General features: G+C 46.8%; 2 protein-coding genes and 1 long non-coding RNA gene across 3 annotated transcripts; all 3 read left to right on the top strand.

Moving 5' to 3' along the window:
- Positions 1-210: 210 nt before the first annotated feature.
- RBP5 (retinol binding protein 5) lies at positions 211-1,691 on the top strand. Its single transcript, XM_042867800.1, has 4 exons — positions 211-422; positions 657-835; positions 1,168-1,269; positions 1,554-1,691. Exons 1-4 carry the CDS (start codon positions 350-352, stop codon positions 1,605-1,607), a joined length of 408 nt encoding a protein of 135 aa, XP_042723734.1. The 5' UTR covers positions 211-349; the 3' UTR covers positions 1,608-1,691.
- Positions 1,692-1,914: 223 nt separating this feature from the next.
- On the top strand, positions 1,915-6,115 carry LOC122177733. The gene is made up of 3 exons (XR_006178134.1): positions 1,915-4,588; positions 5,733-5,784; positions 5,983-6,115. It is a non-coding gene; the product is annotated as an uncharacterized LOC122177733 (long non-coding RNA).
- Positions 6,116-6,171: 56 nt separating this feature from the next.
- Positions 6,172-13,582, top strand: C1R (complement C1r). The gene is made up of 11 exons (XM_042867404.1): positions 6,172-6,264; positions 7,034-7,262; positions 7,480-7,672; positions 7,852-7,995; positions 8,154-8,350; positions 8,846-8,993; positions 9,078-9,199; positions 10,157-10,235; positions 10,655-10,795; positions 12,051-12,125; positions 12,354-13,582. Exons 1-11 carry the CDS (start codon positions 6,257-6,259, stop codon positions 13,154-13,156), a joined length of 2,139 nt encoding a protein of 712 aa, XP_042723338.1. The 5' UTR covers positions 6,172-6,256; the 3' UTR covers positions 13,157-13,582.
- The last annotated feature ends 906 nt before the right edge of the window (positions 13,583-14,488 follow it).

The following is a 14,488-nucleotide window of genomic DNA, read 5'->3' on the forward strand; positions in this document are numbered from 1 at the left end:
GGCGGCTGCTGCTCCCGGCCCGCCCGGCGGTGCTGGACAGCGGCGGGCCCGGCCCGGCCCACGCCCTCGCTCGGCTGCTCCGCTGCGGCCCCGCCCCGCCACTGCAGCATGACGTCACGGACCGAGGCTGCGGGAGCGGCGGCCCCGGCTGCGGGCGGGAGGCGGGCGGAGGGCGGGGGTGCTTCACAGCTCTCCCGCCCCGAGGCGGAGGTGCTGGAGTAGGGACAGGCCCGTCGGGACTCTTACTTCGGTGAGGAGCCCGCAGTTCGTCGTGCCCGCCCCGCTCCGCTCCGCGCCGGGCAGTTCTTCCCCGCTTCCCGCAGCCAGCAGCCGGGTGCTCCGTCTCGGGATGCTGCCCAACCTCAGCGGCTATTACCGCTTCGTCTCCCAGGAGAATATGGACAATTACCTGCGCGCGTTGGGTAACTCCTCCCTCCTCCTTCCCTCTTACTCCTTTTTGTCTCCAAAAATTGTCAGCCCGTGGGACCTGGGAAGGGAAGGAAGGGGCTTGGGCAACCAACCCTTCGGTCATTCCATCTGAGACTATCACTTTCGGTGGGAGGGGGAGAGAAGGCATCCCTGGAGCTCGAGCCCCTTGCCCAAAGAGTGGAGGAGCCTGGGTAGCCCACACACTTCCCCTCCATTTCACCTTCCAGATATCAACGTGGTCCTGCGCAAGGTGGTCTGCCTGCTGAAGCCCGACAAAGAGATCATCCACACAGGAGACCACATGGTTATCCGCACAATCACCTCCTTGCGGGACTACGTCATGGATTTTGATCTGGGGGTCCAGTTTGAGGAAGACCTGGGACCCGTAGATGGACGCAAATGCCAGGTGAGGATCCCCAACTAGATAATGGCGACTGGGATGAAGCAGAACTTTGGGGATTGCCGGGCTTTTAGTCCACAAGGAAGGTGAGAGCCCAGCCCAGACCTGGCCCAGCAAATTGCTCCCAGCGAGGGGGCAAGCAACACACAGCCAGACCTGGTGCTTTGGGATCCAGAAGGATACTAAATCTTGCCACAGAGAGCATCAGTCCCAAGGAGCCACCCAAGAGACGCTAACCATATCAGGGACCACATTTGAAAATGTGATGGGAGCACTCAGTGTCATCACTGGAAATCTGTATTGCTTTTGTTGTGTCCACGACTCTGCTTTTTTTTCAGACGACTGTTTTCTGGGAGGGCGACCAGTTGGTATGCGAGCAGATAGGGGAGAAGAGGAACCGCGGCTGGCGGCACTGGCTAGAGGGAGACCGGCTGCACCTGGTGAGGAAGGGCCCATGCAGCTTGCATGGTGGGTGGGGGGGGACATAGTGCAAGCGCTCTGAGCTGTTGGTGAACCTGGGCAGCCTCCTTCCTGCTCCTCTCAGGCTTCGCCCTGGCTCCTCAGGAGCAATGGCCACTTCTCATAAACATCCGCTGCCCGGGTTCAAAAGTTCAAGTTATGCAGCAGCAGCTGTGGCCCTTCCCACCCTCAGGATGACCTGCCAGGGCTCAGCAGGAGCACACGGGGCTGCAGTCTGAATTCCTCTTTCTCCTCCCTTCCCCAGCGCATGACGGCTGAAGATGAGGTCTGCGTTCAGGTCTTCCAGAAAGTGAAGTGACCGCTGGCTGCTGGGACAGGGGTCGGGGCCCCACACTCCAGTGTGAACTGTTCCAGATTAAAGGAGCAAACTCGATGGCTGCGAGCCAGGCGCCCTGTAGCAGCGTGTTTTTTCTGCCTCGCTAAGCGGCAGGATGGAAGAAGGCCTCCCGGCGCGCCGTGGTCAGGTCACGGCGGGCCGGGCCCCAACAAGGGAGAGGCGGGGAGGGGACGGCTGGAGCGCGTCCCGGCAGAACAGGGTGGGCAGAGGCAGGGAGGAAGAAGGGCCGCCGAGTGCACGGCGGCTCCTTTCAGAATAAGAGCTGGGTGGGAGGGAGTGAGGCGAGGCGGAGGCCATCCAGCCACCCCACGCTGTGGCGAGTTGCCCGAGTTGCGCATAGGCAGCCACAGGCGCTTGCCGCTGCTGAGCCTGGACAGGCCCTTGCTGGTCTATGCGGTTCTCTTCTCCTGCTTCCCTGCACTGGCAGCACAGTCCCTCGGCTACCTCTGGAAAGCAGAATTTGGAGCCCTGAGTCAGCAGGGACAACTGAGGCTGCCTCTTCTGAAAACACCAGTGCAAGCTCCCATCATATTTTTTTCAGGATCCTGAAAGCTTCAAGCTGTAGCACAGAAATGATTCTTCGATGTCAAAGATTGCTGTGTGAAATCCAAGGGTTGGGGCAAGGTAGGAAGCCCCTTGTAGTTCATGTTCACTGCACTCCTGGGAAAGCCCAGAGAGAGAAGGCAGCTCTGTCTTTCCTCCAGGTGTAAGAAACCACTGTCTGTAGCCCCTGCACACCACCTGACTTTACTATCCTCCCTTTACTGTCATAGCTCACCTGGTTCACAGCTCCCCTTTACAGTCAAAGACCAAGGGATAGAACCCAGGAACATGAGGTCCCCTGAAAGGATGGACAAAGACAGGTGTCCTTTAGTGAGGACACCGGATGGGATGTGCAAAAGGCCCTTGTGGTTTATTTCTGAAGAAAACTTGTGTCTGCCCCAGAACTAAAGATTGAAGAGCACTGTACTCAGGAATGTGTAGCTACTGACAGTCAAAGAGCCAAGATTTTGAAAACAGGCTCATTTCAAGCTGATTAAACGCATTTTTTTTCCCCTCCAGCAGCTCATCTAAAAAGTATTTTCCAAAGAGCTTCTTCTCAGAGAAATGAAAACATGACTGTGATAAAAAAGGACTACTTAAATACATGCAAGTATGCAGTATGCAAGGCGTGAGGTAGCTGCAGCTGTATCTGTAAGTGTTGACATCTGGCTCTTCAAGATTGTCTCAGGACATTACAGGCTGCAACATCCTGTCAGTATCCACAGTGCAAGGGTGCTACTGACTGGGATGTAACCAAACACATTGGACAATCATAACCAAATCATCCAAGATATATCAGTTGTCTGTTCCATGTAGACTTCTATGAACCATTATTCCATTTATCATCAGTAGCCCCTACATTACCTCTGTTGTATTGTGAGGTTGTAAGATCCAGGGCTTCAACTGACAGCAGCTGAGGAGCTGATTGAATTGTTGCCCTCATCCCACAGTCTGAACAAGGAGCCTTTCTGAGAGTTGATTCTGATCCCCAACACTGAGCTTGCTTCACCATGTCCAGACTGGTATCCTCCAGACTGTGTGATCGCCTTATTTCAGGCTCCACACCAAAAGCTGGTGCACTTTCTTAACTTTGCTTTTCTGACCTATGTTCTGGTTTGGCGGTAGACAGCTATTGCCTTCAAGTGGTTAACCATGACAGACTCTACACTGTCATGCCAGCCATCCACATAATAGCCAAAGAATTCCCTGAGGTGATACGGTTTGCTTCTGATTGCTTGACATCCATTCTATACAGATGGCAATATCTTGAACTAGGGAAGCATCCAGTTTTGCCAAAACACCAATAGGAGTCACACCTGCTTGGTGTGATCCACAGCCATAGTAATCATAAGGGATAGTATTCCAGACTATTACAGTATTTCAGGTACTATCTACTATTACTAACAATTTGTCAGTTGCTGCTCACCATTTCATACCGCAGGCAAGAACCGTTCCTAGAGTCGTGAACCTCTTTTTATGTAGGTCACCTTCTCCACATAAACCAGAGCTGTAGGAGTGGCATGATTTGTCTGAAAAAAATGATAAGCCATTTAATAGTGCCTGTTAGAAGCTGTGTGAAGCCCAAGCCCTTAGACTAGTGGCAGAGTGTTATTTATTGCCCAAAAGGCAATAAATGATCAAGTAGAGATATCTGAGTGTTGCTTAGTGAAAAAGAGTGTTTGAAGGTAAAGTGCCCAGGGAAAACAGCTCGGCGTTAAAGTGCCACCAATTGATTTTTACACAACTCTAGTTTTAGCAGCTATTTGGGGTTTATTAATACTTGCAAGATAAATCACAAGGTTAGATTGTATGATTCTAAGTAATAGTTAATAAGCACTTAACCATTAGCCAATTTGACACAATCAAATGCATTGACTTACTTAAAGGTTTGAGAATGGCAAGGTTCATTTGAAACTTACAGATAGGGTATTGGAGAGGAGATTTCTAAACTCAGTTGCATGCTTAGGGACCTTCTCTCCTTCAGTGAAATACTCATCTTTCCCTTTTGTTGGCTCTCAGCAGATGATCTGTCCCAAAAAGGGCTCCACTTCCTTGACATCTATCAGCACCACCACTACAGGTGAACCTGTGTCTGTGGCCCTGGCAGGATGATTATACTGTAAGAGAGGTGGAGTAGCTACACAAGGCCTAACAGAGGAGTTCCTCTGTCTTTGTTGCTTCAGGTTTGACAATGGAGTATCCAGCTCAATTTGTTTTCCATGTGTGAGAGGGTCTGCACATCAGAGAATATTTCATGCATGCTTCTAGGCTGATGACCGACCTTCTTTCCAATGACCTCCGGAAACACACTGTATTCAAAGCAGCAGAGAAATTACACAGAACATCTGAAGGGGGGCACCAACCAGCAGGAGCACTGGAGCAGAACAGAGGGAAATCAAGTAGGTCTATGGGACATGTATCGAAAGTGGGCTGCTCCAGATAGACACACCTCAAGTGTTCACCTTTACTTTAGCAGCTGGAGTACTCTCCTGGTACCATAGATGATGTTACCAGGGAAAAAAAACACAAAACAAAACCAAACAAATCCATGTGGAAGATTTATCTTAAAAGTGCCTTTGGGAACTCCTAATAGTGCTGCTTGCTTGTAATATTCCTGCAAATGACACATTGAAATGATCAGCTTCCTTACAGACGATCCTAAATTACATCTGCCTGTCCATTCTTTGTAAGTAAACACCACCAATGACTTGCTGGTAACAGGTCTCTCAGCAGTTTCTGGTGCTTCCCAGCTTCTTTCCACACGTGGCGTCTTTAAGTAAAAGCTTCCCTTTGGGTGGGACAGTAAGTCAGAATAACCCACTGTGCCACAGTGTAAAAGTGAGGGTGCCCAAATTCATACACTAAGAAGCACCAGTGTAATATTCCCTCCTTAATCTTAATTCAGATGTTTGAGGTCATACACTGTTATTACGGAGGCACTAACTGCACATTTACGTGATCTTTTCCAGATAACTCAAAGGCATTTTGATGAACAGTTTTGCTAGTCTCCAGTGCACTTTCATAAATATCCTGGAAAAGCTTTCTTCATTCTTTTATAAACACCATTTTCCTCCTCATTCAACATGTTTTTGTAGATGATGTGGATTATTTTGTGGATTGTTTTCTGTGATTTCAGTGCAAGAAGCTCATTAACTTCTCTGCATCTGTAATTCAAAGGGAAAACACTAGAATGGTGTTACACCAAAATCTGAAAGCTGTAAAATTCTGAAGTTTGTGAAGTTCAGAACAAGGTTTGGGCACTGTGTTGATGAAAGCCTGAAATGTGTTTGCAAGTTGCTATCTTTTCTCATTTCTCCATTAAATAACATTTAAAAACAAAGGCTTTATCCATCTTGTTTCTCTTAAAAATGCTTCAGACGATTGCGGGACACGCAGCAAATAAGAGCCTTTGAAAAAACACTTGTTCTCTGAGTGCTTATAATTCTATAGGCCTGTTCAGTTTTATTAATGTCTGCTTAACTCAAAAGGCTGAGGTTTCTTCCTTTCCCTGAAGAAGCTCCCTGTTCTCATCCCAATAAATAGGTATATAAATAAGTGGTCGGAGGCGTTCTTCAGCACATCAGCATGATGAGAGGTGAGGTTTTTTGATGGCTTTATTTTTTAAAGCTCATATTTAAAAATTTGTTAAGACTGAAATTTCTGTGCTTCTCTCTATACCAGAAAACTGCCCAAGAAGGAGTAGGAGAAAGCGTAGGAGCTGCTGGAATGCAGTTAAAATCATCACCAAAGATCTCCGGTAATCATTTTTCTTCCTCTTTGCCCTCTTCCGTAGAAATGAAGGTCTGCTTTTGCCCGGCTGGGATTCAAGAGCCCCACAAAAGCCTCGCTGGCCCCAAGGCCGGTGTCCTCGCGGAGCTGCAGCAGCTGAGCGGCAGAGGGCAGCAGGCGCCGCGCTGGAGGCGCCCGGTCCCGTCCCGGCTGCCCGCAGCCCGGCTCTGTCTCCCCACCCACTGCCCTCACCGCCCCCCGTGCGCAGCCGGGGACCGTGCAGCTCGAGCTCGGAAAGAACGGGAGGAGAGAGAATAGCGGGCACCGCGACCGAACGCATGGAGGTGTGAGTGTGGGGAACGGGAACGCAACACCTTTCCGGGAGGGTGGAGGGCGATTAGGCTCTTTCAGGGAGGTGGACGGGTCAAAAAGGCTTACCTCGTGCTTGCTGTCCCTTCGTTAAAACTTTGCTAGGGCTAAGGAAGAAGGATCAACTTGGTGGATCTTTTCGTGAGATCTGGGCAATGGGAGTGTTTTGGAGGAGTATGGACTGTCCCGTTTCCCAGAGAGGGAGAGGGAAAAGAAAGGGAAACAAATGAGAGTCAGTTTTTTCAGGAGGATGAGTTGGGCATAACTGAGCTGAGGGTTACGCTGGAGGCACTGCCAGATTGCTCGTTAATAAACTGAGATTGAGATCTTCAGATACTGACCACATGAATCAGGCAAAACCCTAAACTAGCGATGATCAGAAATGATCCACTGGCCCAGAGCAAAGGGGAACCACGCTTACAGTTCTTCTGAGGAGCCTAGCCCATCGTTGCTGGGAACAAACAGCCGCTGCTTGGGGAATTCACCCATGTTCCCTCAAAGTGCTTGCCAGGTGAACAAATCTCTTTGGCTGGATCATTGCACCTTGCTGGAGTTGGTCAGTACTGACGTTTTCATTTCCACGGTTCTAATTGTTCCTGTGTGATCCTAGCCGAAAGCTGGACCTGCAGCTAGGCCTCTCATGTTTGCATTTTGCTAGACTGCATGCAATCCACCTGTGAATCTCTCCCCTGATTTTGGATGACTGAGTTTTGTGCAATGTCATAATTTGCTTGCCATGTTCACAGGCACACTCCTTTTCTCCTGTGGGCCATCCTCTTTTCTGGAGTGATCAGTTCCAGTCCAGTCCCAAGAAAGTTATTTGGGGAGATCAGATCCCCAAATTATCCTAAACCATACCCCAACAATAACATCAGCAGTTGGGATATCATTGTTCCCAAAGGCTATGTGGTGAAGCTGACCTTCAGATATTTTGACCTGGAGCCATCAGAGACCTGTTTCTATGATTATGTTAAGGTATGTGGATAGATACCTGGGGTAATTGGTGGCTGGAAATGGGAATCTAGAGGCATGCTGTTCATTCACGAGGCTACCTCTCACACTCCCCAAAGAGGATTGGGAAGGAGCTAAAGACAGTAACAGGTGAAGCAGATACTGGCATTTTGTGGCTGGATATTAGTGGTGCATAGCTGACTGTTGTGCGGCTACAGTGATCTCCCCTTCACCTTGACAGATCAGAGCAGACAAGAAGAGCTTGGGACGATATTGTGGGCAGCTTGGGTCAACCACAGGCAATCACCCAGGAAGAAAGGAGTTTGTATCTAAGGGAAACAGGATGCATCTTTCATTTCACTCTGATTTCTCCAATGAAGACAATGGCACGGTCATTCCCTACAGGGGCTTCCTGGCCTATTATAAAGCTGTGGGTGAGTAGGAGGCAATCTATCATGCAGAAAGAAGCTTTGCGGGTCCAACTAATTTTCCTCCTTAACAGGCACATCAAGAGATTCCTTGAGCAAAGATGCTCATATCTGTATACTTTCAGTGTACAGCAGATAGGTTTGACACTTTCCTCCTCTTAACCCAGCATCTCTTACCTCTTCAGATCTTGATGAATGTGATCCTAGCAATGCTGCTGAGGATGAGGAGGGGCTTCGGTGCCAGCAAATCTGTCACAACTATGTGGGTGGCTACTTCTGCTCTTGCCGATCTGGCTATCAGCTCCAAAGTGACTACCACTCCTGCAAAGGTAAACTGAAAGTCTGAAAGATCAGATGGAATATGGAGGATTCCAGAACAGGAGCCCTTCAGCCGGGAAGAGTGGGAGAAGTGGTTTAGGAAGCAGTTAATGGGACCGCAGCTGGCACAGCCTCATCTTGTGATCTTTGCTTTCTTCCTCTACACCAGTGGAGTGCAGCAGTGAGTTGTTCACAGAGGCATCTGGGTACCTGAGCAGCCCAGAGTACCCCCACGCCTATCCTGAGGACCTCCAGTGTAACTACAGCATCCGTCTGGAAAAAGGCCTGTCTGTCATCCTAAAGTTCTTGGAACCTTTTGAGATTGATGACCACCAGCAAGTCCATTGTCCCTATGATCAGCTCAAGGTACTGGAAATTAGCAGACTCTCCTTCAAGCCCCACTGCCAGGGCTGAAAAGGAATTCTGCAGATACTACTAGCATGAGAAATACAGGATTTGTACAAAAAGAATGCCCCCCTACGCAAAACTGAGCTGTTCCCTTGTCCCTCCCTCAGAATCTCTATAAGCATTGTCCTGAGACCAACAGGCTCTGGGTCACACATTCCTGTGAATGGAGAAAAAAAAAAAAAAATCATCTTTCTTGAGGTTTTATGTGCTTTAGTCTCAGGATTCAAATTGGTTGATAGCTCTGATTCCCACAATAAAGGAGAAGTAGAGCTTGTATTTGGTCACTCATTTGTTCTGATCTGACAGTGCTGCCATCAGCAAAGATGGGTCAGACAGGCAGCCCACCCATCATTAGGCACTTTGGCAAACTTGGTCTGGATTGAGGTAGGGATAGGGTTACTGAAGAGAAGACATGTATGTTTCTGTCCCTGAGATACTTGATTTTGTCACTAGATCCAAGCACAAGGAAGAGAGATTGGTGAATTCTGTGGCAAGAAGTCACCTGGCAGCATAGAAACCAAAAGCAATGAGGTGGACATACTCTTCTTCACTGATGAATCAGGGTTCAGTCGTGGTTGGAAGATCCACTACACCTCAGAGAGTAAGATATCTCTTCCCCAGTGACTACTAGAGCCTACCTACACCATTTGTTAATAACCACCCACTTGATCCCCTTTTCTAACAGGAATACGATGCCCACAGCCTTTCCCACGGGATCAGTTTACCATCATCAGAGACCTGCAACCTGTGTATCGATATCAAGACTATTTCATTGTCAGCTGCCAGACTGGCTATAACTTGGTGGAGGTGAGATCCCTTCTCCTCTCCCTTCCACTATATTCTGTCTTCTCTTCAGTCTGTGTCTTTCAACTTTCAGTAAAGTTTTCTTTGTCCATTTCACTCCTGGCAATCTCTTGCTATTTCTGTTTTTCCATGCATCTGCAGGCATTTTTTCCCAGTGTTTTTTCCTACCCTCCTTTCTTGTACATTCTTTGTCTCACAAAAAGGCAAGCCCCTGTAGATGAGAAAACAAAGATTCCAGGAAGAACTGGTAAGCAAGTCTCACTTCGAGAGGATGTGAAATCAGACTTGAAGCAGAATCTACTACCTGCCTTCATTGCCATCCTGCTGTCAGAACTCTGTACTGTCAGCACCTCAGACTTCTCAAATTCTTATGGTTGCTGGCTGCTTACATTTTGTCTCTTTATGCATAATTTTTAGCCTGCAGCAAACACAAGATGGAAGGAAGGCAGCAAGGGGAGAGCCAGCAACTGGAACACAGTGCTGTGAGGGAGCAGTAGAAAAACAGGCAGTTAGGATAATATTTTTGTGTGAGGGAAGGGAATTTGTGTGTTGTGTGAAGGGAATTGCTCTCTATAACTTCCTGAAGGGAGGTTGTAGTGAGCTGGGGGTCGGCCTCTTCTCTCGTGTCATTAGTGATAGGACCAGAGGGAATGGCTTCAAGCTACGGCAGGGGAGATTCAGGCTGGACATGAGGAAGTATTACTTTTCAGAAAGGGTGGTCAGGCACTGGAATGGACTGCCCAGGGAGGTGGTGGAATCACCGACCCTGGGGGTGTTCAAGGAAAGGCTGGATGTTGTGTTGAGGGACATGGTTTAGTGGGAGCTATTGGGAATAGGTGAACGGTTGGACTGGGTGATCTTTTAGGTCTTTTCCAACCTTGGTGATTCTGTGATTCTATGAATATGGGGCTCCATACAGCCAGCAATGTTTTGGTTTTTTTTCTGATTTCTTCTGTGCAGGGCAACCGGAAGCTGCTGTCCTTCACTGCTGTCTGCCAAGCTGATGGGACATGGCATCAACCCATGCCCCACTGTGAAAGTGAGTGAGCTGAGTGCTGGAATTTGGTCCCTTGCTCTAAGTTATTCCCTTGAGTACGCAGGGAGTTCAGTGTCTGTGACTCAGGTTGTCTTTGGCCATAGACTTATAGGTATGCTGACTGGAAGGACTATAAAGGCCACTTGGTCCACTGTTAACGCTCATTGTACCTTTTGTTTCCAAAAAGCTAAATGTTTTCCCTCCCCTACAGAAATGCATAAAATATCACTAAGAAGTCAATACAGTGTTGTAACATCTAAGAGCAGTTTGGGATCCATTTTGGAGCAACCACTCTCTACCCACTGTACTAATTGGTCCTCACCATCCTTCACAACGTGGCCGCAGTCCAAATCAAGCCTTAAACTACAGGTATTAAGGCTGTCTTTTACTCATTTCTATTTTCTTCTCTTTCTTTTTTGTAGTTGTGAACTGTGGCAGCCCTGCAGAACTGACCAATGGAATATTCAGTTATGTTAACAAACCTGCAAACAATACCTACCAGTCAGTGATCACATACCAGTGCAATGAACCATATTATAACATTGTCACCAGAGGAGGAGGTGGTGAGTTCTGATCACACACAGATATTAAAATACTGAAATAAAAAGCCCACTACAATCTCCAGTTAGAATTTTCCTAATCTCTGCTCCCTAGTCTTGAGGTTCTTATGAAGGCTTTCCAACCTTTCCTTGGCTCTGCAGCATAGGTCCTGAGGTTTGTTGCAACCTTACTTCATTCCCAGAGTCCTTCATATCCCTCCTCCAGGCTCTCCTTAACTTTAATTGAAGGTTTAATTTGTGATTCTCATGATAGTCATCTGCGGTCATGATTTTCTCCTCTGGTGGATTTCATTCTTTCACCGAAATTTGAGGCACAATGCACCAATATTCTGCAACCCAATCACAGAAATCCACATTGATCCAGATGCCAATAAATAAACTCAGAATCCACTCTGCTGTAATACTGTTTACTGTCTTTGGAATACTGTCCAACAGCAGAGACATCTAGAGGCTAAATAACAGACAGGCAGAAAAATCTATGTTGCAAGTCAGAAAAATTAAGGGAACATTCCAAACCATTCACATGCCTTCTTTTTGCACCTCAAACGTGATTTGATGACATAGGAGTTTTGGTGACAAGAAAGACATAAAAAGTCCATGTAAAGTTCTAATGGGAAAGTGTCAGCTTTCAAAGAAAACAGGATAAAGTTTCTTGGAAACATTTAATACAGTATAAATTGTATAAAATGTATTGTATATAAATTATTTTTAGTCACCACCGCTAACTTTCTGAGAAAAGCAGTAATTTTGGAGGTAGTGGAATTTGTGTTGAGAGATGACCCACAAGTTTGTGATGAGCAATACAGACTCAGAAATAGATACTGAACATTTGCAGTAACAGATTAATCTTTTTCCTATTTCTGGGACAAAGAGCACCGTCCTACACTCTGCAAACAACTGCAACCAGAGACTTGAATCTAAAATCCCTGTATCTTCTTCATACCCTTCTTCAGGCCAAATAAAGTCAAACAGGGATCTGCAAGCATGTGAAGTTATTACTCACTCAGCTGACTCTTCAGGCTTTTCTTCTACAGAAGTGGTGCCTGAACTTTCCTGTTCTTCACCTGGAACTGAGGCACTTCAGGATGCGTGTGTCCCATAGGGACACATTCCAGATTATTCTACAGGCAGCTTTTCCTTAAAAAAGGGTACCTCTGGGATGGGAGGGCTGACTGCAGCATGTGGGACTCCTTGGAGAGAGAAACCTACTCTTCCTGCCCTGTGCCTGGGTCTCACTCACTCCCATCGCATCCTACAGAGAGATACACCTGCTCTTCTGAGGGAACCTGGGTGGATCGAGACGGCCAGGAGAGGATTCCTGCCTGCTTGCCAGGTCAGTAAAAAAACTATGACATTGTCTAGTCATAGACAATCTATGCTTATCACCAGTACAAAGTAGGAACAACATGCATAGAGGAGAGTGAGAGTAATGGTGTCTGTGAGGAAGGACAGGGAAATACACCCAGGAAGACAAAAATTAGGTGAACAGTGATGGTGTAGGAAAGAGAGAGACAAGCCAGGGCAGTGAAGGATGTCATGATCTCCTTGCCTTTCTCCGCAGTGTGTGGGAAGCCGGACAAGCCTGTTATTAAAGTCCAGAGGATTGTGGGTGGTGAGCGAGCAGGCAAGGGCAACTTTCCTTGGCAGGCTCTGACTGAAATCAATGGACGTGGAGGTGGAGCGCTCCTGAGTGATCGCTGGATCTTGACCGCTGCCCACACCATCTTCCCCAAAGGGTCAGCAAGGAACAATGTAAGCCTAGATCAGCTAACAGAGGATGCTAACATTTTCCTTGGCCACACTGATGTAGAAGAGCTCTACAAGATGGGTAACCACCCCGTACGTAGGATCTTTGTCCATCCTGATTACAATCCCAACGATGAGCAGAACTACAACGGAGACATAGCACTGCTGGAGCTGAAATACCCAGTAATCCTAGGCCCTACAGTACTGCCCATCTGTCTCCCAGATACTAGCAACACCACTTTCTACATGGATGGGTACATGGGCTACGTGAGTGGTTTTGGTGTGGAAAAAAACTTCCTTTCAAATCACTTGAAGTATGTGCACCTACCAGCAATTTCTCGGGAGAAATGCCAGAGTTGGCTGGATAGTAAGAATAGAGAGAAACCTATGGTTTTCTCTGAGAACATGTTCTGTGCTGGCTTTCGCAGGGAGAAACGAGATACATGCCAGGGGGATAGTGGGAGTATCTTTACAGTATTAGACATGGAAAGTGGTCGGTGGGTGGCTACAGGTATTGTTTCTTGGGGTATCGGTTGTGCCCAAGGCTATGGCTTCTACACCAAGATCCTCAACTATTTGGACTGGATCAAAGGGATAATAAAGGAGGATAGGCTCTAAATGTTCCTGTCCAGCTGAAGAATCATTGGTACATACAGAGTTCCAGATACAGAAAATCATATCCAAAGCTTTTGTTGATGTCCTAAAGACTTTTCAAACACAGAGACCATGTAACCTTAATCACAAGCATTTCTGAAAACCACCATGTTATCTGATGAATTTTGGTGGCACCATCAAAACTCAGCAAAACTGCTGTCCTCCCAGTCTTATTATTGGATGAAACCTTGATAATATCAGAGATCTCATGGCAGCAAACATTGTCTAAAGTGCTGACGATATCATTAAACTACTACAGTCTAATTTTGTAGGCAACATTGTGTGGAAAGTTTGCAGTGCAGCACCTTGGAGGATGTGCTGAGTACAGTGTGCATATACCCATTGGGATTGGTGAAATTCTATGAATATTAAAATAATTGCTGGAGAAAACAGGTGTGTTATGTTTATCTTTGTTTTTTAACAACTACTATATACCTCCTGTAACTGAAAGCAAATTACAGATTTCATTAATAGAGGGATTGCTTTATCTGCTACTGAAATATTTCTAGTTTTGTAACTGCAAGTGGGAGTTGCTCTCTTCTCACAAGCCTGTTGTTACCCAATCTAAAACTGCATATGGCTTCAAGGGCATCAAGAGTCAACCGTGTAATGTCACATTCAGAAGACAAGGAATACAACAGTCAGACTTCTGAAGAAAAGTTCCCAGGAATATTTACGGAGTAGAATTTGACAGTGGACTTTTTTGCATACTATATGAAATAAAGCTCTAACTGCAGAACAGTAGCTCTAAAATGATTCTGACTCAGAGAGAAGATGCCTCTAGCGTTGTGGTTATTCTCTGCAGTTGTTTCTTAAGTAGTTTTATTACCACAAACCTTCTTGAGCCAGGAGAACCCTGGGTGTGAGATTACCCCAGTCTCTTTGCTCTGTTTTCAGAGCAAGACCTATGGTCCAGATCCAGATCTCTAGTGTCAAGATCTCTCATTTGCTTTCAAGTTAATACACCCTGAGGATTGATCTGTGAAATTGTATGCTCAATATAAACACACTCACGAACAGAATTCTGTTGATTTTGCCAATTTTATGGGCAATACAGAGCAAAGGCATGATTGCAGAATCATAGAATCATTAGGGTTGGAAAAGACCACTAAGATCATCTACTCCAACCATCAACCCATTGTCACCATGCCTGCTAAACCATGTCATCCAGTGCCACGTCTACCCTTTTCTTGAAAACCTCCAGTGATGGTGACTCCACAACCTCCCTGCACAGCCCATGCCAGTATTTCACCACTCTTTCTGAGAAGAAATTTTTCCAACTATCCAATCTGAACT

Source organism: Lagopus leucura, unplaced genomic scaffold (assembly GCF_019238085.1).
Source record: "Lagopus leucura isolate 7727_CA_CO unplaced genomic scaffold, USGS_WTPT01 Super-Scaffold_100001, whole genome shotgun sequence".
Taxonomy (NCBI): Eukaryota; Metazoa; Chordata; class Aves; order Galliformes; family Phasianidae; genus Lagopus; species Lagopus leucura.